This window comes from Cervus canadensis, chromosome 28, assembly GCF_019320065.1.
Source record: "Cervus canadensis isolate Bull #8, Minnesota chromosome 28, ASM1932006v1, whole genome shotgun sequence".
In the NCBI taxonomy this organism is placed as follows: domain Eukaryota; kingdom Metazoa; phylum Chordata; class Mammalia; order Artiodactyla; family Cervidae; genus Cervus; species Cervus canadensis.
Window position 1 is genome coordinate 34417176 of NC_057413.1, and position 26555 is coordinate 34443730.

At 41.4% G+C, this 26555-nt stretch overlaps 1 protein-coding gene and 1 non-coding gene across 5 annotated transcripts in view; one reads left to right on the forward strand and one right to left on the reverse strand.

Moving 5' to 3' along the window:
- The window catches only part of PRIM2 (DNA primase subunit 2), a 324083-nt gene that overhangs the window by 21828 nt on the left and 275700 nt on the right, over positions 1–26555 (reverse strand). For all 4 annotated transcript variants that reach the window (XM_043450411.1, XM_043450410.1, XM_043450412.1 and 1 more), the window contains one exon: positions 14485–14567. In XM_043450411.1, coding sequence (XP_043306346.1) covers positions 14485–14567 — 83 coding nt within the window. The remainder of the gene's footprint in view (positions 1–14484; positions 14568–26555) is intronic.
- LOC122430248 lies at positions 11591–11697 on the forward strand. Its single transcript, XR_006266321.1, has one exon. It is a non-coding gene; the product is annotated as a U6 spliceosomal RNA (small nuclear RNA).

A 26555-nucleotide genomic window follows, 5' to 3' on the forward strand; every position in this document is an offset into this window, starting at 1 on the left:
CAATAAAAAAGAAGAAAAAGCTCAAATCAATAACCTAACTTTAATACCAGAAAAAGAGCAAACTAAACCCAAAGCCAACAAAAAGAAGGAAGTAAAGATTAAACAAAATAGAGAAGAGAAATACAATAGAGAAAATTTTTAAAAACTTGTTACTTTGAAAGGATCAACAAAATTTGACCAAGACTGAATAAGGGAAAAAAAAAAAAGAGACAAGACACCAAGACTAAAATTAGCAATGAAAGTGGGGACATTACTAATGACCTCACCAAATTGAAAGAGATCATAAGGGAATACTACAAAAACTTCATACCAATAAATTAGGTAGCCTCGATGAAATGGACAAATTGCTAGAAACACACAAATTACCAAACCTGACCTAAGAAGACAGAAAATCTGAACAAACCTGTAATAGTCAAAGAGACTGAGTGTTTAAAAAATTCCCAACAAAGAAAAGCCCAAGACTAGATGGCTATCAAACATTTAAAGAATACCAATGCTTCTCAAGTGAGTGAATGAAAGCTGCTCAGTCGTGTCTGACTCTTTGCAACCCCATGGACTGTAGCCCGCCAGGCTCCTCTGCCCATGGAATTCTCTAGGCAAGGATATTAGAGTGGATTGCCATTTCCTTCTCCAGGGATCTTCCCAACCCAGGGACTGAATCCAGGTCTTGCACACCTCCGGTAAATTCTTTACTGTCTGAGCCACCAGGAAAGCCCAATGCTTCTCAAGTCCTTCTCCAAAGAGGAGTCAACACTTTCTAACTCAACTCACGAGGCCAGCACTACCCTGACAGCAAAGCCAAAGAAAGATATCATTAAGAAAATTACAGACCAATAAACCTTATGAATCCAGGATACAAAATATCTAGCAAACCAAATCTAGCAGCACATTAAAAGTATTATAAACCATGTTCAAGCGGGATTTATCCCCGATGCCAGGGTGGCTCACACATAAAAACTGATCAATGTATAAACCACAGACAAAAACTGCACCGTCACTTCAGATGCTAAAAAGGCTTCTGAAAATATCCAACACACTTTTATGTTTAAACACACACACAGAATAGAAGGGAACTTCTTTAACAAAATGAAGGGCACTTATGAAATACCTATGGCTAGTATCATATTCACGGTGAAAGACAGAAGTCTTAGCCCTGCAATCAAGAATAAGCAAGACAAGGCTGCCTGCTTTCACCACTGCTATTCAAAAACACACTGAAGTCCTAGTCAGAGCAAATAGGCAAGAAATAAAAGGCATTCAAATACAGATGAAAAAGGCAAAGCTATAATATATATCCACAGACAACATGATCTCATATACAGAAAAATCCTAAAAAATCCATCAAAAAACTATTAGAGCTAATAAATAAACTCAGCAAAACTGCTGGATACAAGAACATTTCTTTGTAAAAACCACTTGTAGTTCTAACACTAGCAATCAACTACCAGAAAAGGACACAAAGTTAAAGTTCCATTTACAATAGCATGCAAAAGAATAAAATGACTAAGACCAGGAGATGGAAGACATGCATGCTGAAAACTGCAAAACACTGCTGAAAGAAATTAAAAGATCTAAACAAACAGAAAAAAAATCCCTTGTCCACTGATAAAAACATAATATTGAGAGGATATCGATACTTCCCAAAGCAAACTACAGGTTCAATGCAATCCCTATGAAAGTTCTAATGGCCTTTCCTGCAGAAATGAAAAAGCCAGTCCTTAAATTCACATGGAATTGCAACGGATTCCAAATGGTCAAAACAACATTGAAAAAGGATGAAGTTGGAAAATTCAAACCTCCTGATTTCAAAATCCACTAGAATTTTAGTAATCAAAAAAAGTGTTACATGGCAAAAAACAAACATACGGACCAACAGCATAGAATCTTTGGAAACCTTGATTCTAGAGAGTATTGAAACAAAGCCATATAATTACATCCAATGAAATTTTGACAAGGGTCTTAAGATGATTACGATGGGAAAAATGGTCTTTTCAGTAAATGACGCTGGGACAACTGGCCATCTACACGAAAAAGAATGAAGATGGACTTCTATATATCACATCATGTTAACTCAAAGTGCATTTGACTTAAATATAAGAGTTAAAACTTTAGGACTCCTACAATACATGTGTCCATTTTCAATAACCTTGAATTTGGCAATGGACTTTCAAATATGACAGTAAACTGTAAGTAACAACAACAACAAAAACATACTAGATTTCATAAAAATTAAAAACTTTTGTCCCTTAAGTGAAGTAAAAGTCACTCAGTTGTGTCTGACTCTTTGCAAACCCATGGACTATACAGTCCATGGAATTCTCCAGGCCAGAATACTAGAGTGGGTAGCCTTTCCCTTCTCCAGAGGATCTTCCCAACCCAGGGATTGAATCCACATTGCAGGCGGATTCCTTACCAGCTGAGCCACAAGGGAAGCCCAAAGGACACTATCAAAAAAGTATTGATAAAACAACCTACAGAATGGGAGAAAAAAATTGCTGTTATAGACTGAATGTTTGTGGGCCCCCCCCCCACCAAAGTTTGTATACTGAAATCCTAAGCCCCAATGCAATGGCATGAGAAGGTAGGGCCTTTGGGAGGTGATCAGTGCTCCGTAAGAGAGACCCCAGAGAGCTCTCGCCACCTTCTACCTCGTGAGAACACAGTGAGAAGACAAAGACAACCACCCATGAGTCAGGAGGTGGGGCCTCACGGGGCACTGAATCTACCAGGGCCTTGACCTTGGACTTCTCAGCCTCCAGAACCATGAAGGTAACTTTCTGCAGTTAGAAGCCATCCAGCCTATGGTAACTTGTTATAGCAGCTCACACAGACCTAGAAATCAGATATCTGATAAGAGTCTAGGTTCCAAAATATATAAGGAACACTTAAACTCAATAACAAAAAGACATCCCAATTCAAAATGGGCAAAAGATTTGTACAAACATTTTTCCAAAGAAGAGAGAGAAGCCATCAAGCACAAGAGATGCTCAGCATCACTAGTCATCAGAGAAACGCAAGTCAAAACCCCAACAAGGTACCACTTCACAAGGTATTAGGGGCTGAACTGTGTTCCTTCAAAAAGGCAATCCCTCCTGCCTCAGAATGGGACCCTATATGAAGAAAAGGTCTTTACAGAGGAAATGAAACTAAAATAGGTCATCAGGGTCAGTCTGAATCCAACATGATTGGTGTCCTTATAAAAAGAGGAAACAAAGAATACACAGAGGGAAGATGTGATGTGAAGACACACAGGGAGACCATCCCACAACAAGGAAGAGACTAGAGTGATGCATCTACAGAGTCAGAGATGTCAGACACAGATGGCTATAACTCAAACAAGAGGGGGCAGGGTGACAGGTGTTGGCAAGGAAGTGGAGAACTCAGAACCCCTCACAGCACAGCTGGTGGGATGTGAAACTGTATTGCTGCAGTGGAAAACAGCCTGGTAGTTACTCAAGAAGTTAAACACAGTTATCCTATAACCCAGCAATGCCACTTTTAGGTGTATACCCAAAAGAACTGAAAGCAGGCACTCAGACAAACACCTGTATCTGAACGCTCACAGTGATGCTATCTGACTACACAGCCAAAAGGGGAAACAACTTACTGTCCATCGAGGGGTGAACAGATAAACACACACTGGAATATTATTCTGCCACGAAGAGGGATGTAGTACTGACAGATGCTACAAGAAGGAACTTTGAAGACACGCTCAGTGAAAGAAGGCAAACACAGAAGGTACCCTGCTGGGTGGCCCCATTCACAGGCAGCCCCGGCATGGACAGACCCATGCAGCTGGCTGGCTGCCAGGGCGGGGAGGGCCGCCAGGGACCCGGCTTCATCGGGTGACAAGCTGGCTGGTGCTGGCTGCACAACACTATGGATGTGCAAAATGTCCTGAATCATATGCCTTTAAGTGGTTTATTTCATGTCATGTGAATTTTAACTCAGTAAGAAGAAAAGTAACTAGGACTTTTGAAATCCTGTTTCCACCTGTTAAGTGGAGTTATTCTCCATCTTTATTTCATATTATTTGCCAGGGTTTAAATAATGTATTAAACATATTCCTAAATTTAGGTACATAAAAATTATTATTCACCTCACAGTAAAGGCTTTCCTTGAAAGAAACCAAAGAGAATTTCAACTGAATTTAAAGTAAAAAGAAAAACAAGACACGGGCGTGTGGGTCCCACCTCCTCCCATACTGTCTCTAAGGTCCGCACTTTGCTCACCTTCCCAGCCTCGCTTTCTCTTCTCACATAGGGTGACAAGGCAGCAAGAGCCGAATGAGGTACCCACTGCATAAACCCCCATCACAGGGCCTGGCACAGTCATGCAGAGCAGGCCAGAATATAAAACCAGAGAAAAGGTCCTGTGTCCAGTGACAGACCAAGCACATCACTTGTTTCTACATAATAAGACAGAAAAAACACTAAAGAGTACAAGCATTCACAGATCACAATGAAAGATATTAACTCTACCTTGACATATATTACAAACAACTATCACCTTTAAGTTATCCTGTAGGCAGCAATTACTATTCTTTATTAAATGTTATGAGAATTAACGATATGCATGCATGATTCAGCATAGTAAAAAGACAACTTTACAACTTGAAAAGGATACAGCACACTATTCTAGGTGCCAGTGAAAAAACCGCAATGTGAAAATTTCATTTGTATCTTCCCACAATAGAAAAAAAAATCTCTTCGGAGAAATGAAAGTATTTAGAGATTTTAGATCATTTAGAGATTTTATTCTCAATATTTTGAATGCAGATTCTTCTTAAATTTCTGTATCATACTATAAAATATTAACATTTCATCATAAAACTGCAATTTTTTATACAAAAGGTGAAGGCAAAATGAAAACTGAAAACCAAAAGTCAAGACATCTAAACTTGGCAGGAACTACTGATAGGGATGTTTAACTAAACAAACCAGCAAAGCACTAGCAGGATTATTACCTCCCTGGAAATTCTTAAAAGAAACTGAGCTTAAAATGCACAGCAGTATTTCTAGAAGAAGAATGGACGGTGTGGGTAAAAAACTGGCCAATATAGCTTATAAACATATTTCTTCATTTGGTCACCAGTGTGGACAGGTGAAAGAGAATTTCCCAGGGTTTCAAACCCCTGAACACTTTATAAGCAGAGCAAACAATGGCCTTTGCCTCAGGTGTTTCAAGGGTGTTCCTGTAACCCACAGAACCTTCCTGGAGCCATGCTCACGGCCCCGGGGGAGGACCCAGACCCCCTACTCTGACGGAGCCCCCGCACAGGCAGCAGCGCCTGCCTTTCTCACCCTGCTCCGAGGGAACGGGGGCTCGGGGAGCGGACACAGAAGGTCGACAGACTGCTACTGCTGCTATCATCTTTCTGCCATCATCTACGAAACTGTGGCAGAGAGTTTCTTCGTTAGCAAAGAGAACCAAACTTCAGACCATTCACAGCTTTTAACATGGGCCAGATACTACAGTGCTAGGAGGAGAGGGGATGAAGGCTGAAATCCTCACAGCCAAAGATAACACACCAGCTCTCACCACTGCTGTATTAGCACCTTTCCGTCAGGCGCATGACCACTTAATTTAAACTTCATACATAACACAAGACTGTTCTGTTTGACCTCTAAGTGGGGACTGCTTGTGAGAGTGCAAATAGATTTTTAAGTATGCAGTGTGGCTAATTATTAATATCAAAGGCTCCCACAAAACACTTCTTCCCTGCCTGGTCTGTTCTCAAGATGCAGTTCCTTTAACCATTTCCACTTTGGGGCCATACAGATTGTTGCCTATGTAATTCTAAGTTACATGCTGACATTTTGGGTTCTTTATTTATTAACTTAATCTACTGAAATCCTGCCATGAAAGATGGTTATTTGCCTCTTCAGGCTCCTTGGACTTCCCTGGTGGCTCAGACAGTAAAGCGTCTGCCTACAATGTGGGAGATCCGGGTTCAATCCCTGGGTCGGGAAGATCTCCTGGAGAAGGAAATGACCACCCACTCCAGTACTCTTGCCTGGAAAATCCCATGGACAGAGGAACCTGGTAGGCTACAGTCCATGGGGTCCCAAAGAGTTGGACACAACTGAGCGACTTCACTTTTCTTTCATGCTACTATCTACCCATTCTCTCTTTTTCTGCATCAAAAAATTTAAGGTATACATTTTCATGCAGTAAATATACCCCCCCTTTAGTGTATTTTAATTTGGACAAACTCGGTCATGACACATCCATAGTCAGACGGAACATCTCCATCACCCAGTCGCTGCCGAACACCCCCTCCGTTCCCAGCAATCACTGCGTTCTGTACACAGAAGGAATAGTATCTGACGTCTCATCTGGCACGGTGCCTACTGTGGGATATACCAAAAGTCTGTCGCTCTTATTGCGGGTTCAGCCCCAGACTACAGTGGAGTGAGCACTGAAACAGAAGGAGCCGCAGATTCTGTGGTTTCCTACTGACTGTGTAGCAGCAATGTGTCTTAAACAAATACATGTATCTTTAAATTACTTTAATTGCTTATTTTCGGCTGTGCTGGGTCTTCCTTGAGGGGCCCCAGGCTCTCTGAAGTTGTGGCACACAGGCTTCTCACTGCTCTGGCTGCTTCTTGTTGCAGAGCATGAGCTCTACAGCATGGGATGAGTACTTGTGCATGGGCTCAGTCACCCCGTGGCATGTGGAATCTTCCAGGACCAGGGATCAAACCTGTCCCCTCACTGGCAGGTGGACTCCTAACCACTGAACCACCAGGCAAGTTCCAATGTACATATCTTAATTTAAAAATCTTTTACTGCAAAATAACACTAACCATCATCTGAGCTTTCAGCCAATCATAATCTTTTTGCTGCAGGAGGGTCTTGCCTCAAAGTTGATGGCTGATGACTGATCAAAGTGGTGGTTGCTGAAAGCTGGGGCAATTTCTAAAAATAAGACAATGGAACTTGCACTGTTAACTGACTCTTCCTTTTGCAAATGATTTCTCTGCAGAACACAATGCTGTATGATGGTATTGTACCCACAGGAGAGCTTCTTTCAAAACTGGAGTCAGTCTCCTCCAACCCTGCTGCTGCTTTATAAAATAAGATTATAGAATATTCTACATTCTTTGTTGTCATTTCTATAGTCTTCATAGAATCTTTAACAGGATTACAATTAATCTCAAAAAAACACTTTCTCTGCTGATTCATAAGAACTCATTCATTCAAGATTTATACTGAGATTATAGCAATTCATCAAAAATTAGGTTTAGGGTTAGGGTTAGGGTCTGGGCTCTACTTCTAATTCCAGTTCTTGCTACATTCACCACATCTGCAATTACTTTCTCCAGTGATGTCTTGAAGCCCTCAGTCATCCATGACAGTTGGAATCAACGTCTTCCAAACTCCTGTTAATGTTAATATTTTGACCTCTTCCCATGAATCATAAACATTCTTAATGGCATCTAGGATGGTGAATCCTTTCCAGAAGGTTTTCAATTGACTTTGCCCAGATCCTATACAATTATGATCTTACAAAACATTTCTTAAATAATAAGACTTGGAAGTTGAAATTATTCCTTGACCCATGGGTTGCAGAGTGGGCATTGCATTAGCAGGCAGGAAAACACAACATAAATGTTGTATATCTCCATCGGAACTCTTGAGTGTCCAAGTGGATGTTCAATGAGCAGTAATAATTTGAAAGGTATCTTTTTTTCTGAGTAGTAGGTCTCAACAGTGCGCTTAAAATATTCAGTAAACCATGCTATAAACAGATGTTCTGTCATCTAGCCTTTGTTGTTCCATTTACAGAGCACAGGCAGGGTTGTTGCTGTCCAGTCACTAAGTCGTGTCCAACTCTTTGCAACCCCACAGATTATAACCCACCAGGCTCCCATCCATGGGATTTCCCAGGCAAGAATTCTGGAGTGGGTTGCCATTTCCTTCTACAGGGGATCTTGCCAACCCAGTGATTAAACTTGCATCTCCTGCTTGGCAAGTGAATTCTTTATTACTGAGCAACCTGGGAAGCCCTCAGTGGTAAAAAATCTGCCTGCCAATGCAGGAGACACAGGAGACTCGGGTTCAACCCCTCGGTCAAGAAGATACCCTAGAGGAGGAAATGGTAATCATTCCAGTATTCTTGCCAGGAAAATCCCATGGACAGAGGAGCCTGGCGGGGTACAGTCCATGGGGTTGCAAAAATCAGACACGACTGAGCACGCATGTATGCACGCACACGCTTCAACTTAAAGACCAGCTGCGCCAGCCCTTAAGAAGAGAGTCAGCCTGTCCTTTGAAGCTTGGAAGCCAGGCATGTCAGACTTCTCCCTTCCAGCTATGAAAATCTTAGATGGCATCTTCTGTTTGGTGGCTACACTGTGGTCTAGTAGAGCCACCTTCATGTATTATTTTAGCTAGATCTTCCGGAGAACTTGCTGCAGCTCCTACATCAGCGCTTGCTGCTTCACCTCACACTTCTATGTTACGGAGACGACTTCTTTCCTTAAACCGCATGAACGAACCTCTGCGGGCTTCAGACTTTTCTTCTACAGTTTCCTCACCTCTCTCGGCCTTCACAGAATTGAAGGGAGTTAGGTCCTTGCTCTGGATTAAGCTTCAGCTTAAGGGAATGCTATGGTTGGTTTGATCTTCTATCCAGAGACCGAAAGACTCATCATACCAGCAATAAGGTCACTTCACCTTCTTACTATTCAGGTGTTCACTGGAGGAGCACTTCTATTTCCTTTAAGAACTTTTCCTTTGCTTTCACAGCCTGGCTAACTGGTACAACAGGCCTAGCTTTCAGCCTGTCTTGGTTTTTGACATGCTTTCCTCACTGAGCTTGATCTTTTGATTTAAAATGAGAGACATATGACTCTTCCTTTTACTCGAACACTTGGAGGCCACTGTAGAGTTGCTAATTGGCCCAATTTCGATACTGTTGTGTTTCAGGGAGAAGGGAGGCCCAAGAAAAGGGAGAGATAAGGGACTGGCGTGTTAGTGGCACAGTCAGAATACACCCAACATTCACTAATTGTCATCTTATATGGGCGCAGTCTGTGGTGCTGCCCCTCAACATTACAACAGTAACATCAAAGGTCACTGCTCACAGGTCGCCATAACAAATATAATAATGAAGAAGTTTGAAATATTGCAAGAACTACCAAAATCTGACACAGAGATATGAACTGAGCAAATGCTATTGGAAAAATAGTGCTGACAGACTTGCTTGACACTGGTTTGCCACAAACCTTCATTTTGTAAGAAAACACTATCTGTGAAGCACAAAAAAGTAAAGCACAACAAGATGAGGTGTAACACAACTTGTTATCCAATCACATAAGAAGAACACTGGGCTGTCTCTAGTTTTGGGGAATTAGAATAAACCTCTCTAAACACTTATAACAGCTTTCTGGGTGGACTTAGGCTTCTATTTCAGTGGTATAATTACCTAGAAGTGCTATAACTAAGTCAAACAGTATGCACAACCTTAACTCCATAAGAAACTGCCAGCTGCCTTCACTATGGCTCTACCTCGCAAACCCGAGTCCATAGGCATCAGACTTCCAGTCATTCTGCATCCTCACCAACACTTGGTATTGTCAGGATTGTTTTTTTTTTTTTTAATTAGACCAATTCAAATTGACATACAGTTTTAAAATCACTTTCCCTAATACCTAATGATAACATTTTTTAAGCATTTACTTATTATTCAAATATCTGTTGAAATGTCTGCTCAAACATTTTACTTACTTAAAAAACTATTTTCTTATTTTTGAGCTTTGAGAGGTCTTTATATCTTTATAATTCTAAAGACAAGGGCTTTATGAAAGATGTGATTTGCAAATATTTTTCTATCAGTCTAAGGCTATTTTATCATCCTCTTAACAATATTTGTGCAGGACAAAAGTTTTAATTTTCATAAGATTTAATTTACCAACCTTTTCTTTCATTGAACATACCAACTGCAAGGTTATTCAGATTTTCTTGTTTTCTCCTGGAAAGCTGACATTTAGATCTCTGATCTACTTTGAATTAAGTTTTTTAAAAGTGTGGGGTAGGTGTCTAGGTTCTTTTGTGGCAACAGCAGAGGTGGTGGGGGATATAGACTAGATATGGACTAGAACAGTTGTTCTAGAACTACTTGTTGAAAAAACTATCTTTTCCTATTGAACAAAATGCATTGCCCTTATATACCTGAGTCTATTCTTGGATGTTTCATTCTGTCCAGTTGATCTCTTTGTCATTTCCCGAGAACCACACTGTTTTGGTGTGGTTAGAGCTACAGTAGCTCGACATTAACCCTTGAAATCAGGCAGTGTGTACCTCCAACCTCTGTTCTTTGACTGCTTTCATCAGTGTCTCAGCATAAAGACCTTGCACATATTTTGTAAATAAATTCATTTAAAAACATTTACGTCTTTTTGGTATGACTGGAAATGATAAAACTTTTTACGTTGTGGTTCTTTGAGATTTTTTTCATAGATAATCACACTGAGAGTAGAAGAAGGTTTTCTTTCTCCCCTTCTAATCTGCCTCTGATTTCTTTTTCTTGTCTTATTATCATGGTTACAGTCAGAGAACACTGCCTGATTTCAGTTCATTTAAATCTGTAATGAACTTCTTCAGACCCAGAACGTGACCCATCTGGGTGAGTCTCCTCGCCTGCTGTGCGGTGGCATGTCTATAGCTGTCAGTGTGGCTCTAGTCATCCACACCCCTACTCAACCTCTGTCTGCCCGTCTCAGCCCCTCCTGAGAGAGCAGTGCTCAAGTCTCCAGAGGACACTCGTGCATTTATCCAGCTCTCCACTCAGGTCTCTCTCTTCCTACTCCGTGTGTTTTTAAGCTCTGTTGTGGTATGGACACTTAGGATTCTGGTGTCTTGCTGGTGACCTGACTTTCATGCTTTCTCTTCTAGGGGCGGGCTGAGGAACAAATTCAGGACTGCCCATCATCTTTGACTTTACTGTGTTGTTCAATTCTGGTCTTCCTAAGCTGGATACCAAGCTCATTCAAAAAGGACGATAAAACGTGATCCTATAAATATGCTTTTATGCAAGTAGGTGATGCCAGTTAAATCACAATGCTCTCTCTCTGACCACTAAAATTCTGATTATTTTAATAATAATATTATAAAACTTATAAGAAGATACAAGTGCTTCTTAATGTTGAAGGTATCTTTTTCAAGTAGTTTTTCTCTGAAATAAAAATAGCTCTGAGTTTTACCTTAAATGCATTTAAATGATATTTTTCTTGACTTTCTTTCAATATTTTAACATGTACTTGGAGTTTTTAAGATCTAATTTGCACTTATGCCAAGCTGCAATTAAGTATCCATCCAAATGTTTTATGTGATTTTTCATCCATCAACTTTATTCCCTTTAGAACACAGCCCTAAGCTGCTTTTACTCTATTGAGAACCACTCAATAAATGCATTAAATAACAGTACAACATTATCTACAGCCCACCCACACGCCCTGTGAATCTTGAAAAAGGTTACAAAGCAGGTCCAAAGGATCATGTTTCAACTAACTAAGGGATCTACTTGCAAACTGAGCATAAATGGAGGAATGTAATGGAGTCAGAGCTAAGAATGTACAAACATGTGCTCGCTTTGACAGCACATATACTAAAATGGAAACTATAAAGAGAATATTAGCATGGCCCCTGCATAAGAATGACACACAAATTCAAGAAGCAGTACATATCTTTAAAAAAAAAAAAAGAATGTACAAACATAATCACTACTGTTATATAAAAGCATCACTGTTTTCAATAAACATGTTAATAGCCTATATTTTTTCAAAAAGTGACTGTTCATGAAGTATCCATTAGCAGATGAATGGATAATAAAGATGTGGTACATATATACAATGGAATGTTATTCAGCCATAAAAAGAATGAAACATTGCCATTAACATGGATAGAACTAGAGATTATCATACTTAATAAGTCAGACAGAGAAAGACAAATACTATATGATTTCACCTGTATGTGGAATCTAAACAACAAAATGAACAAATATAAATAAACAGAGTCAAAGATACAAAGAAAAACAGATGTTTACTAAAATGGAGGCAGTGAAATATTGAAACAGAAATAGTGAATCACTATGTTTGTATACCAGGAACTAACATGGTGTTGAAGGTCACTTCGAAAACCAACCAACAAACCAACCAAGAAAAAAAGGATCAGATTTGTGATTTTCAGAGGCGGGGTTGTGTGAAGGGGAACTGGATAAAAGCAGTCAAAAGGCAGGAACTTCCAGTTGTAAGAAAAATAATTATTAAGGATGCAATGTACAACATGATAAATATACATTATATATGAACGTAAACACAGTAAGCTCTAAGAGTTTTCATTACAAGGAAAAACCATTTTTTCCCTATTTCTTTACTTTTATATGTGTGTGATGACGTATGCTTCCTAATTTTACTGTGGGCATCACTTCACAGCGTCTGTAAATCAGAGCGCTGTGCTGCTCCTTACACAGTGCTTGTCTGTCTCAACACCGGAGGAAAAAAAGACCACGGGCATGTACAGCATGGTCATAGTGTAATGGACAAAAGCTAATACTGCTTGGTTAGAGAGGGCTTGTCTTTGCTTCTGTCTTTATCAAGCCCAGCCTCTCCAACAGGTTCTCTGCCTACAAACAGGCTCAGGTCCACAGAAGCCCCAAACATGCAGGCAAACCACCCAAGATGCTCTTGCTGACAGAGCCAACACTTTCTGTGAGATGTGCTCCCTGCCTGCGGTTCAAGCCACTGCCTCACTCCCTCCTCTACGTGTCTGTGGTCTTGCTCTGCTTTCCCTGAGCTGCTGACGCCTCTCACCGAATCCAGCTGCCTCTCCTCAGTCCTAACCCCAGCCAGTCTCTCCACTAAGAAGGACTCTGAGGACCATACCCCCTTCTCACAGTTCTCTGCTGACTTTTGTACCCAGCACTTCCTAATGCATTTCTTCCCTCTCCCCCCATCTCTGCTCTGTCCTCTCTGATTCTACTTCCTTCTACTATCTGACAAAGGGAAGTAGTGAGCCAAGATTGCATCCTGAGTCCTGGCTTTGACTCCCTCCCCATCTCTCATTATCTGCTCCCCTCTCCCAGAGAAAACTCATGACAATCAGCTCTAAAGCAGACTGGGGTTGAGAAAACCCCATGGAGTCAGAGGCCTGGCTTCCATCTCTGGTACCAATGACACAGAAGCTCTGCACCCATACTACACCCCCTCAACGCCACAGAAGTGAAGCACTCTCCTCTAATGTTCATTCCAATCCAATTTATTGTTAGAGCTACAATTCTAACCCAAAAGAACACCATATTTCCAGCTGTAATTTCTCAAACACACTACAAATCTGTCCTTTAACTGTCCCAGCTCCAAACTTAATCTCTCAAATCAACAAAAACTCCTTTCAAGTGACATATTAATGTTGATATACTGGTGCCACCAATACCTTAAGCTTGAAATGCTAGCAATCCTATACACTTACTGCCTTTTATTCACACCTTCTCTCTTCCTAGCCACCTCCCATACACTCATGGTCTAATTCACAGAGCATCCCTTCCAAGAAGTGACCCTCAGCCTCCCAATCTGGTCACCATCTCCTGTAAGCAGAAGAACCAAGACACTCTGTGTGCCTCTCTCAGAAGACTTAGGTTTTATAGGAACATGGGTTTATAGCCAATTCTTCTTAGCATCTGCGAATAGCTGGGCACCTTGGACACTGCCTTTTCCAGAGGATGGAAAAACCAAGATACAAATTCAATTGATTAAACTCAATATAAACTCTGGACACAGTAGAAACAGAATTTTCTAAAATAATTATTTTTTTTCAAGAAAAACTGATATATAATGAACCAGATGTTCTGGCTCTAAAATAGTGTTCTTTTTAAGCTAAGAAAGCAGAAACTCCTTTTAAATGCCTTCAAATCCCAAGCCAACTCACAGCGAGAGTGCATCTCTGAGAGCTCACAGGTTCTTTAAAAGCATTATTTATTAAAAGACACACTCTTAAACATTTGCTGTTACCTTCGAGCATTTCTTTTTTACCCAAGTGGTTTCTGAGACAAAGCATCTGATGAACCATTGGACCTGATGAACTGTCCTCCTGAGTATGGATCTGATTAGTAAGTCAGAATGCCCGGGCAACACAGAATCTCCCAAATACAACACGATGTCACTGACTTTCAGTTTCGTTAAAAAGCTTCAGTGCGTTCCTCTAAAATCTTATTTTCTAAAATGTCCCCCATTGAGATAGTAAAACAAAGAGAGAGAGAGGGAAAAAAAGGGGAGGAGGTGTGTTTCAGCTTTATTACACAAAAATGTTGCCTAGCAGACAGAAGAACCAGAATATCCAAGGAGTCTAAACCAGAGAAGCCAAAGCTTTGGCTTAATTCACTTAGAAGAGGGGCTGTCTGGTGCGTCCCTGCCAGAACACGACATGAAACCAGGGGCCTGTCCACTGCCTAGCTGCTGAGACTGCGGGCAGGGTCCGACCTACCTGGCTGAGCCCTGCGGCAGGGATCTTGTAGGCCTGCAGCTTCTGCCTCAGCAGCTCGAGGTCGCTGTGTCGGAACGGGCACCCTGGCAACGACAAGCAGCACAACAGCAGGTTATCCACCCAGACTCAACACAACACCACGCTCCAGAGACTCCTGAGCACCCCTCAACTGTCCAACAGCCTATTAACAAAAGGGTTAATTGCCCATGGGTGCAGCCGCTTTCCTCTCTTCGTCTAAGTGACAGCTGAGCTGTGCGTTATCAGGGCACTACAGGCTTGAGAGTGACACAAAGCTTCCAGTGTTCTCAGGAGAGGCTGCCCACTCACCAGGAGGGGGGAGCAGCTTTAATCATGCTACTTGCTAACAACCTGAAATAATCACCAAGTAGCTATGAAGCAGTTTACCTAAAAATTTCATTCAATCTTTCAATCTCACATTATTTTTTTCTAGTTTAAAAAAATACATAAAGGCATAAAGGAAGATAGATGGCATAAACGAAAAGAAAAAATGTGCAAACTCTAGGAAATATAAAAACCTCACATCATTTTCATATGTTAATTTTATGCCTACTTCCCCGAGTCCAAGGTCAGGGGCAGCGGAGAGAGGAGCTACCCCATGTCCAAGGTAAGGAGCAGCGGCAGCACCTTGCTGGAGCAGCCATGAAGAGACGCCCCACATCCAAGGTAAGAGAAACCCAAATAAGACGGCAGGCATTGAGAGAGGGCATCAGAGGGCAGACACACTGAAACCATAATCACAGAAAACTAGCCAATCTGATCACAGGACAACAGTTGTGTCTAACTCAATGAAACTAAGCCATGCCGTGTGGGGCCACCCAAGACGGACGGGTCATGGTGGAGAGGTCTGACAGAATGTGGTCCACTGGAGAAGGGAATGGCAAACCACTTCAGTATTCTTGCCTTGAGAACCCCATGAGCAGTATGAAAAGGCAAAAAGATAGAACACTGAAAGATGAACTCCCCAGGTCGGTAAGAGCCCAATATGCTACTGGAGATCAGAGGAGAAATAACGTCAGAAAGAACAAAGGGATGGAGCCAAAGCAAAAACACCACCCAGTTGTGTATGGGACTGGTGATAGAAGCAAGGTTCGATGCTGTAAAGAGCAATATTGCATAGGAACCTGGAACGTTAGGTCCATGAATCAAGGCAAATTGGAAGTGGTCAAACAGGAGATGACAAGAGTGAACATCGACATTCTAGGAATCAGCGAACTAAGACGGACTGGAATGGGTGAATTTAACTCAGATGACCATTATATCTATTACTGTGGGCAAGAATCCCCTAGAACAAATGGAATAGCCATCATAGTCAACAAAACAGTCCAAAATGCAGTACTTGGATGCAATCTCAAAAACGACAGAGTGATCTCTGTTCATTTCCAAGGTAAACCATTCAATACCACAGTAATCCAAGTATATGCCCCTACCAGTAATGCTGAAGAAGCTGAACAGTTGTATGAAGACCTACAAGACCTTCTAGAACTAACACCGAAAAAGATGTCCTCTTCATTATAAGGGACTGGAATGCAAAAGTAGGGAGTCAAAAAACACCTGGAGTAACAGGCAAATTTGGCCTTGAAGTACAGAATGAAGCAGGGCAAAGGCTAATAGAGTTCTGCCAAGAGAACGCACTGGTCATAGCAAACACCCTCTTCCAACAACACAAAAGAAGATCTTCCAACAACAAAAGAGAAGACTCTACACATGGACATCACCAGATGGTTGACACCAAAATCAGACTGATTAAATTCTTTGCAGCCAAAGATGGAGAAGCCTTATACAGTCAGCAAAAACAAGACTGGGAGCTGACTGTGGCTCAGATCATGAACTCTTTACTGCCAAATTCAGACTGAAACTGAAGAAACTGGAGAAAACCACTAGACCATTCAGGTATGACCTAAATCAAATCCCTTATGACTATACAGTGGAAGTGAGAAATAGATTTAAGGGACTAGATCTGATAGACAGAGTGCCTGATGAACTATGGATGGAGGTTCGTGACACTGTACAGGAGAAAGGGATCAGAACCATTCCCAAGAAAAAGAAATGCAAAAAGCAAAATGGCTGTCTGAGGAGGCCTTACAAACAGCTAAGAAAAGAAGGGAAGCGAAAAGCAAAGGAGAAAAGGAAATATATACAAAATTTGAATGCAGAGTTTCAAAGAATAGCAACAGGAGATAAGAAAGCCTTTCTCAGGATCAATGCAAAGAAATAGAGGAAAACAACAGAATGGGAAAGACTAGGGATCTCTTAAAGAAAATTAGAGATACCAAGGGAACATTTCAGGCAAAGATGGGCTTAATAAAGGACAGAAATGGTATGGACCTAACAGAAGCAGAAGATATTAAGAAGAGGTAGCAAGAATACACAGAAGAACTGTACAAAAAAGATCTTCACGACCCAGATAACCACAATGGTGTGATCACTCACCTAGAGCCAGACATTCTGGAGTGTGAAGTCGACTGGACCTTAGGAAGCATCACTACGAACAAAGCTAGTGGAGGTGATGGAATTGCAGTTGAGCTATTTCAAATCCTGAAAGATGATGCTGTTAAAGTGCTGCACTCAATATGCCAGCAAATTTGGAAAACTCAGCAGTGGCCACAGGACTGGAAAAGGTCCCTTTTCATTCCAATCCCAAAGAAAGGCAAGGCCAAACTACCACACAGTTGCACTCATCTCACACGCTAGTAAAGTAATGCTCAAAATTCTCCAAGCCAGGATTCAGCAATATGTGAACTGTGAACTTCCAGATGTTCAAGCTAGTTTTAGAAAAGGCAGAGGAACCAGAGATCAAATTGCCAACATCCAATGGATCATCAAAAAAGCAAGAGAGTTTCAGAAAAACATCTATTTCTACTTTATTGACTACACCAGAGCCTCCGACTGTGTGGATCACAATAAACTGTGGAAAATTCTGAAAGAGATGGGAATACCAGACCATCTGACCTGCCTCTTGAGAAACCTGTATGCAGGTCAGGAAGCAACAGTTAGAACTGGACATGGAAGAACATACTGGTTCCTAATAGGAAAAGGAGTATGTCAAGTCTGTATACTGTCACCCTGCTTATTTAACTTCTATGCAGAGTACATCATGAGAAACGCTGGGCTGGCGGAAGCACAGGCTGGAACCAAGATTGCCGGGAGAAATGTCAATAACCTCAGATATGCAGATGACACCACCCTTATGGCAGAAAGTGAAGAACTAAAGAGCCTCTTGATGAAAGTGAAAGAGGAGAGTGAAAAAGTTGGCTTAAAGCTCAACATTCAGAAAACTAAGATCATGGCATCCGGTCCCATCACAAAATGGCAAATATATGGGGAAACAGTGGCTGACTTTATTTTTGAGGCTCCCAAATCACTGCAGATGATGACTGCAGCCTTGAAATTAAAAGACGTGTACTCCTTGGAAGGAAAGTTGTGATCAACCTAGACAGCATAATGAAAAGCGAAGACATTACTTTGTCAACAAAGGTCCATCTAGTCAAGACTATGGTTTTTCCAATGGTCATGTATCGATGCTAGAGCTGGACTATAAAGAGCTGAGCAATGAAGAATTGATGCTTTTGACCTGTTGTTTTGGAGAAGACTCTTGAGAGTCCCTTGGACTGCAAGGAGATCCAACCAGCCCACCCTAAAGGAAATCAGTCTTGAATATTCAATGGAAGGACTGATGCTGAAGCTAAAACTCCAATACCTTGGCCACCTGATGTGAAGAACTGACTCATTTGAAAAGACCCTGATGCTGGGAAAGATTGAGGGCAGGAGGAGAAGGGGACGACAGAGGATGAGATGGTTGGATGGCATCACCAACTGAACAGACATGGGTTTGGGTGAACTCCAGAAGTTGGAGATGGACAGGGAGGCCTGGCGTGCTGTGGTTCATGGGGTTGCAAAGAGTCAGACACGACTGAGCAACTGAACTGAACTGAACCCAAACTGCCGAATCCATATAAATTTAGAGGAATCCCAGATGGAAATGGGATGAACAAACAGGAAAATACTTCATAGAAAAATGACTTATAGGAGGTATACAGAATCTCTGTACTATTTCATAAGAAAAATAAAAATAGACTACTAAAAACATTGGCATAAACAAGAACACCAAAAATATCTAAAAGCTGTGTATGCCAAAAGCCAGGCAATTTTAGATACTTTAATAAGAAACTACAATGATAAGTCAACATATTTTATTTAAAAGTTAACACAGGAAGCCAGGGCAATTTTTTTTCAGTCATCACTGATAGATCTATAAGTTAATGAGAGACAATTGCAAATTATTAATGAAATCAATGGGAAGTTGGCTGCAACAAAAATAATGGAAAAGAACCCAGAAGCTAAACAAGTGTGGTTAAAAAGCCTTAACTACGAATAAAAGCACACCTGATAACACTGGATTCCTACAAGTTGTGGAAGTCACAAACTTCATGGCAGTATATATTTTATTAAGATCAACACACTAACACTGCTGAGTGCCGGAAGTGTGATGAGCAGGTGCACAGCATGTGGTTAGAGTCTGGAGCTTCCTTTCCTGCATCTGAATCTCAGTTCACCAGCTAAGGACTGGGGGGCTGTATGCATGTTGACTCAGTTCACTCTCTGTCAGCATGGGAAATACGCAGCAGAGCTCCTATGAGAATGGTATATAAAGCCCTTCCACACTCCCAGCATACAGCAAGCACAGCTCAGCATGGGTTAGCCAACATTATTATTCTGAAAAAAAGTCTTATGATGAAACTGCAATGGATCACAATGAGAAGGAAATGAGACTTCGTTAAGTTCAGAATCATTAAAAGTGCAAGTCGCTCAAGCATGTCCGACTCTTTGCGACCCCGTGGACTATACAGTCCATGGAATTCTCCAGGCCAGAATACTGGAGTGTGCAGCCGTTCACTTCTCCAGGGCATCTTCCCAACCCAGGTCTCCCACACTGCAGGCAGATTCTTTGCTGTCTGAGCCACTAGAATTATTAAAGACACTAACAAGAGACAGATTAACCGAATTGTCCCAATTGCACTTGAAATACTGGCCATGCCTATATGAAAAGGTCAGAAAGGGCAAAGCCAAGAAGAAACCAAAGATTGACAAAAAGCCACAGATCACAAAAAGCGTTTCAAAGCTTCGCTCACAACAATAAGAAAACAGAAGAAACAATCCACCTCAGGAGTAGGGAAGCTGGTGTTATTTTTGACAAATGACAGAAAGAAAACAGAATTCAGCAACTCCAAACTTTGCTTCTGTCTTCCAACAACCTTCCAAACTAGAAAGGGCTGACTCACAAGGTAACTGAAGGTAAAGGGAGTGTAGATACAACTCATGCTGTCCCAGCCAAGTGTTGAACAAAACTGCCCAGCACACATTTGTGGAAGAGATGGATAAACAGTCTGGAATACAGTTCTACCTACATCGACTCAAGACTGGCTGAACAACCATTCCCAGCAGCACTGGTTAATTAAATGCTGTCAACCTAGGGGACTACAGAGCTGTACAAGTTACACAAACCTGAAAGGATAGACACTTCAGGTTTCCAACCTGGCACAGAAAGAGCATAGAAGTTTTCACTTCATCCTAACAAGTAAAAAGCTGAACAGACTGGAAATCAGCAACTCCACTTAGATCCATCAGAGAAATGAGGTCACAGGGCAAACCACCACCCGCAAAATGAGAGAGAGAGGCAGACACAGAGAACCACAACACACCAGAGCAGAAATCTCTGCAGCAGCCAGCACTGGGGTAAGAACTCCTACCCTGGAACTGACAGATTTCTGTGTGTGGATGACTCTGAGAGAGAGAAGCTCCAGGGCAACTGGCCAGAGGAGGCCACACTGTGCAGCTGAACGGCAGGGGCCCCACTAGTGGCTCATAGCACATTAACAGAATAACCCACTCACTTCCCCGGAGCACTCTGTTCTGCTTAGCAAGGGCGCCCTCAGGAGAGACCATCTCACCAGAGTCTCACCTGTCTGGGGGATGGAAATGCCCAGCTCCGGCCTCCTCTCACCATTCTGTCCCCTGGAAGCAGGGAAGCTGAGAATCACTGCCGAAGTTCAAGGCCACAGCCACAGTAACACTAAAAACTGTCTACAGTCATCCCCCTCCTGCTCACCAGCACATCACTACAGGCGAATGTACTAGATTTCTGTACACCCTGTACGTAACATTTACCTTTCAACAAAAAACTACAATATTAAGAGAACGGACACATGTCAGAACCGAAGCCAGATATAGCAGTGTGTTGGCATTATCAGACTGGACATCTAAATTAACTATGATCAACATGCTGAGGGCTCTACTGGAAAAAGAAGACAACATGCAAGAACAGATGTGGAACATAAGCAGACAGATGGAAATTCTAAGGAAAAATCAAAAAGAGAGATATCACGAATCAAAACACTAACAGAAATGAAGAACGCCTTTGTTGGACATATTAGCAGATGCAGCTGAGAAAAAAAAACTCTGTGCTTCAGGATATGTCGACAGAAACTTCCCAAAGCAAAAAAAAACGGGGAAAAAAGGGGAAAAGATTGGGGGGGGGGGGACAAAACAAAAAAACAAGAACAAAATAGCAAAGAACTGTGAATAACAAAGGTGTCACATATGACAACTGGAATCCCAGAAGGAGGAGAGAAAAAGGAATAGAAGCAATAATGACAAGAGAATTTCCTCCAAATTAATGTCAGATACCAAACCACAGACCCAGGAAGCTCAGAGAACACCAAGGCCAAGCAGGATAAATGCCAAAAGAAGATGGTGAAGCATCTTACATTACATTATATTATTATAGTATAGTATGGTACATAAATACTTTAGAAAATCAGTGGCAAAGGAAAATCTTGAAAGAAGCTAAAGGAGAAACATCTTACCTACAAAGAAGCAAAGAAAAAAATTTTATTGAACCTATCCTCAGAAACTATGTAAGAAGAGAGTGGAGTGAAACAGTTCAACTGTTGAGAGAAAAAAATCTCTCAGACCCAGTATTGTGTACCCTACAAAACACTCCTTCAAAAGAGACAGAAAAATAAGGACTTTCTCTGACAAACAAAAATTGAAGTAATATGTTTCCAGATCTCCAGGCCAAGAAACGTTAAAAGAAGTTCTTCAAAGACAAGGAAAATGATATAAACCAGAAATTCAGATCTACCCAGAGAAAATCTGAACATCAAAGAACAGGAAAGGTAATATACAAACCTTTGCTTTTCTTATTCATAACTAATCTAACAGATAACAGTTTGTTTAAAGCAATGGGAACAATGTATTCTATAATGTAGGTTTATGTACCTATCTGCATGGGTTTATATATTCTTATTATAAATGAAGCGAATGACAGAAGGATACAAGGGAAGTAGAAATATTCATTATTATAAGGCACTTGTATTACTTGTGCGTGACATGGTGACCCAAAAAGAGACATATTAGTTGTACATATATATGAAAACTCCTTAAAAGTAAAACCAATTTAGAAAGTAATAAAATAAGTATGATATGTTAAGAAGAAAAAAAGGGAATCATATAAAATGCTCAGTTAAAACCACAAAAGGCAGAAAAAGTGTGGAAGACAAAAACAGAAACAAAGAATAAGGACAACAAATAAAAAACAGTAAGAAATACAGCAGCATTAACACAACCATATCAATCATTACTTTAAACGGCATGCTGCTGCTGCTGCTAAATCGCTTCAGTCGTGTCCGACTCCGCGAGACCAAACAGACGGCAGCCCACCAGGCTCCCCTGTCCCTGGGCTTCTCCAGGCAAGAAGACTGGAGCGGGCTGCCATTTCCTTCTCCAATGCATGCCCGCATGCCAAGTCACATCAGTCGTGTCTGACTCTGTGCAAGCCTATGAACAGCAGCCCACCGGGCTCCTCTGCCCACGGGATTCTCCAGGCAAGAGTACTGGAGTGGGTTGCCACTGCCTTCTCCATGGTCACCCATTAAAAGCAGACTGTCAGAGTGGATCAAAATCAAGACCCAACTGTATGTTGTATACAAGAAAGCCACTTTAAAGAAACATGGATTGAAAGGAACGGAAGAGAAAGATACACCATGCTAACACAAACCAAAGCAAGTGGGAGTATATATTTCTTTCAGACAGAGTAGACCTCAGACCACAGGGTTTATGCAGGATAAAAAGGGTCTTTACGTAACAATAAGGGGTGAACACTCCAAGAAGACATCGCCATCTGTACCGTGCATGCACTTAACAACAGAGAAGCAAAACACACAGGAAACATCCAGCAGAATCGCAAAGAGAAGTCCTGGCCCCACTGCTGGCGACCTCCACACCTCTGACAACTGCAAGGGTTCTGCAGGAGAGTCACCAACAAAGGAGAGCGCCTGAGCACTCGAGAGACAGAAACGATACCCACAACCAGCTACACAGCTCACAGGGACAAGGTTTCTGCTGCAGCCATGTCAACATGGGGACAGCTGAGCACACGTAGGGCAGAGTTCACCTAGGAACTCTCTCTCTCGTTCAGCATTGCTATGGACCAAAAACTGCTCAAAGAAACAGATTATTCATTAAAAAAAGAGAGAGGGAGTAGATCAGTGTATCTAATAAACAATAGGAGCTTCCTGAGTGTTTGCTAAGTACAGCGGTCCCTCAGCATCCGTGGGGACTGGTTCCAGGATCTGCCCAGGATACCAAAGTCTACAGGTACCCAAGTCCATTGGCTGGGCTTCCATACCCAAGATTCCACATCCTCAGATTCAATCAACCTCAGATCTTGTAGTGTTGTATATATTTGTTGGGAAAAATTCACATGCAAGATGAACCCTTGAAGTTCATACCCTTGCTGTTGAAGAGTCAACTGTGTATTATTTTCTAGCTGATAGAGTTTAAACTAAAAACAAAATTTTAAAAAAGGAGAATGGACAGGAATAAATTAGATAAAATAACAGAAAGAAGAAATACAAAATCCTGCTTTTAAGGTAAGAAAAGTCAAAAATCAATATTACAGTAATTCAAGTCTATGCCGCAACCCATAATGCTGAAGAAGCTGAAGCTGAACGGTTCTATGAAGACCTACAAGGCCTTCTAGAACTAAAACCAAACAAAATGTCCTTTTCATTATAGGCGACCGGAAAGCAAAACTACAAAGTCAAGAGATACCTGGAGTAACAGGCAAATTTGGCCTTGGAGCACAGAATGAAGCAGGGCAACGGCTAATAGAGTTTTGCCAAGAGAACGCATTGGTCATAGCAAACACCCTCTTCCAACAACACAAGAGAAGACTCTACACATGGACATCACCAGACTGTCAACACCGAAATCAGACTGATTATATATTTGCAACCAAAGATACAGAAGCTCTATATAGTCAGCAAAAACATGACTGGGAGTTGATTGTGGCTCAGATAATGAACTCCTTATGGCAAAATTCAGACTTGAATAAAGTAGGGAAAAGCACTAGACCATTCAGATATGATCTAAATCAAATCCCTTACAAATGTACAGTGGAAGTGACAAATAGATTCAAGGGATTATATCTGATAGAGTGCCTGAAGAACTATGCATGGAGGTTTGTGACATTCCACAGGAGGCAGTGATCAAGACCATCCCCAAGAAAAAGAAATGGAAAAAGGAAAAATGGTTGTCTGAGGAGACTGTACAAATACCTGTGAAGAGAAGAGAAGCGAAAAGCAAAAGAGAAAAGGAAAGATATACCCATTTGAATACAGAGTTCAAAGAATAGCAAGGAGAGCTAAGAAAGCGTTCTTCAGTGATTAATGCAAAGAAATAGAGGAAAACAACAGAATGGGAAAGACTAGAGATCTCTTCAAGAAAATTAGAGACAGCAAGGGAACATTTCAGGCAAAGATGGGCACAAAAAGGACAAAAATGATGAGGACCTAACAGAAGCAGAAGATATTAAGAAGAGGTAGCAAGAATACACAGAAGAACTATACAGAAAAGATCCTCATGACCCAGATAACCATGATGGTGTAGTCACTCGCCTAGAGCCAGACATCCTGGAGTGCGAAGTCGAGTGGGCCTTAGGAACCATCACTACAAACAAAGCAGATGAAGGTGACGGAATTCCAGTTCAGCTATTTCAAATCCTAAAAGATGATGCTGTGAAAGTGCTGCACTCAATATGCCAGTAAATTTGGAAAACTCAGCAGGGGCCACAGGCCTGGAAAAAGTCAGTTTTCATTCCAATCCCAGAGAAAAGCAATGTCAAAGAATGCTCAAACTACCTCACAATTGCACTCATCTCATATGCTAGTAAAGTAATGCTCAAAATTCTCCAAGCCAGGCTTCAACAGTACATGAACTGTGAACTTCCAGATGTTCAAACTGGATTTAGAAAAGGTTGAGGAACCAGAGATCAAACTGCCAACATCAGCTGGATCATCGAAAAAGCAACAGAGTTCCAGAAAAACATCTACTTCTGCTTTACTGACTACACCAGAGCCTTTGATTATGTGGATCACAATAAACTGTGGAAAATTCTTAAAGGTATGGGAATACCAGACCACCTTATCTGCCTCCTGAGAAATCTGCATGCAGGTCAAGAAGCAACAGTTAGAACTGGACATGGAACAACAGACTGGCTCCAAATCGGGAAAGGAGTACTCTGTATTGTCACCCTGCTTCTTTAACTTATATGCAGAGTACATCATGAGAAACGCTGGGCTGGATGAAGCACAAGCTGCAATCAAGATTGTCAGGAGAAATATCAATAACCTCAGATGTGCAGATGACACCACCCTTATTGCATAAAGTGAAGAAAAACTAAAGAGCCTCTTGATGAAAGTGAAAGAGGAAAGTGAAAAAGTTGGCTTAAAACTCAACATTCAAAAACTAAGATCATGGCATGCGGTCCCACCGTGTCATGGCAAATAGATGGGGAAATAATGGAAACAGTGACAGACTTTATTTTTTTGGGCAGATGGTGATTGCAGCCATGAAGTTAAAAGACTCTTATTCCTTGGAAGAAAAGCAATGACCTAGAAAGCATGTTAAAAAAGCAGAGGCATTACTTTGCCAACAAAGGTCCACCTAGTCAAAGCTATGGTTTTTCCAGTAGTCATGTACGGATGTGAGAGTTGGACTATAAAGAAAGCTAAGCACTGAAGAAGTGATGCTTTTGAACTGTGGCGTTGGAGAAGACTCTTGAGAGTCCCTTCGACTGCAAGGAGATCCAACCAGTCCATCCTAAAGGAGATCAGTCCTGGGTGTTCATTGGAAGCACTGATGCTGAAGCTGAAACTTCAATACTTTGGCCACCTAATGCAAAGTACTGACTCATTTGAAAAGACCCTGATGCTGGGAAAGATGGAAGGCAGGAGGCAAATGGGATAACAGAGGATGAGATGGTGGGATGGCATCACCAACTCAATGGACATGAGTTTGAGTAAGTTCTGAAAGTTGGTGAAGGACAGGGAAGCCTACTGTGCTGCAGTCCATGGGGTTACAAAGATTCAGACACAATTGAGTAACTGAGCTGAAACTGAAGTAAATAAGCAATGTGTTGAGGACCTGGAAACAGACAGAACCCTCTCTTCAGGAGCTGCACTTGGCCAAGTAAATTACTTGGGTGTAATTACCAGGGTGTAAATTACTCCCTGGTGCCACCACTGGCCACTGGGGAAAGCTACAGACTTTCTCATGACAGCTATCTGGTCAGTTGCTTTCAAAGTTTAGAAGACATAAAAATCATCCAGGGCCTTGAAAATAAATCTGATTTTATGCATGTGAGGGTGGAGTCTACAAGCCTGCATTTCTAAAAGTTTCGTAAGTGCTGGACATGACAGGTGAGAACCACTCACTGAATGTTCCAGGCCTGGCCACCCCTGTGTCTACTAAACAAATGCTCTGGACACATAAAGCATCTTGGTTAAAATTTCACTTGGGATTTTTTTAGATCTTTAACAGCTTGCAACTGTATGATCATCTAAAAAAGAATTTCATTTAAGATGCTAAAACAAAGTTTTGACACATACTGTAGTCAGCCCTGGTAATCTAGAAAATTTAATGAATATGGACTATTAAATCTTTCTGTCACACATCAGACAAAAGGAGGAACTTTTCAGGGTATGCTCAAA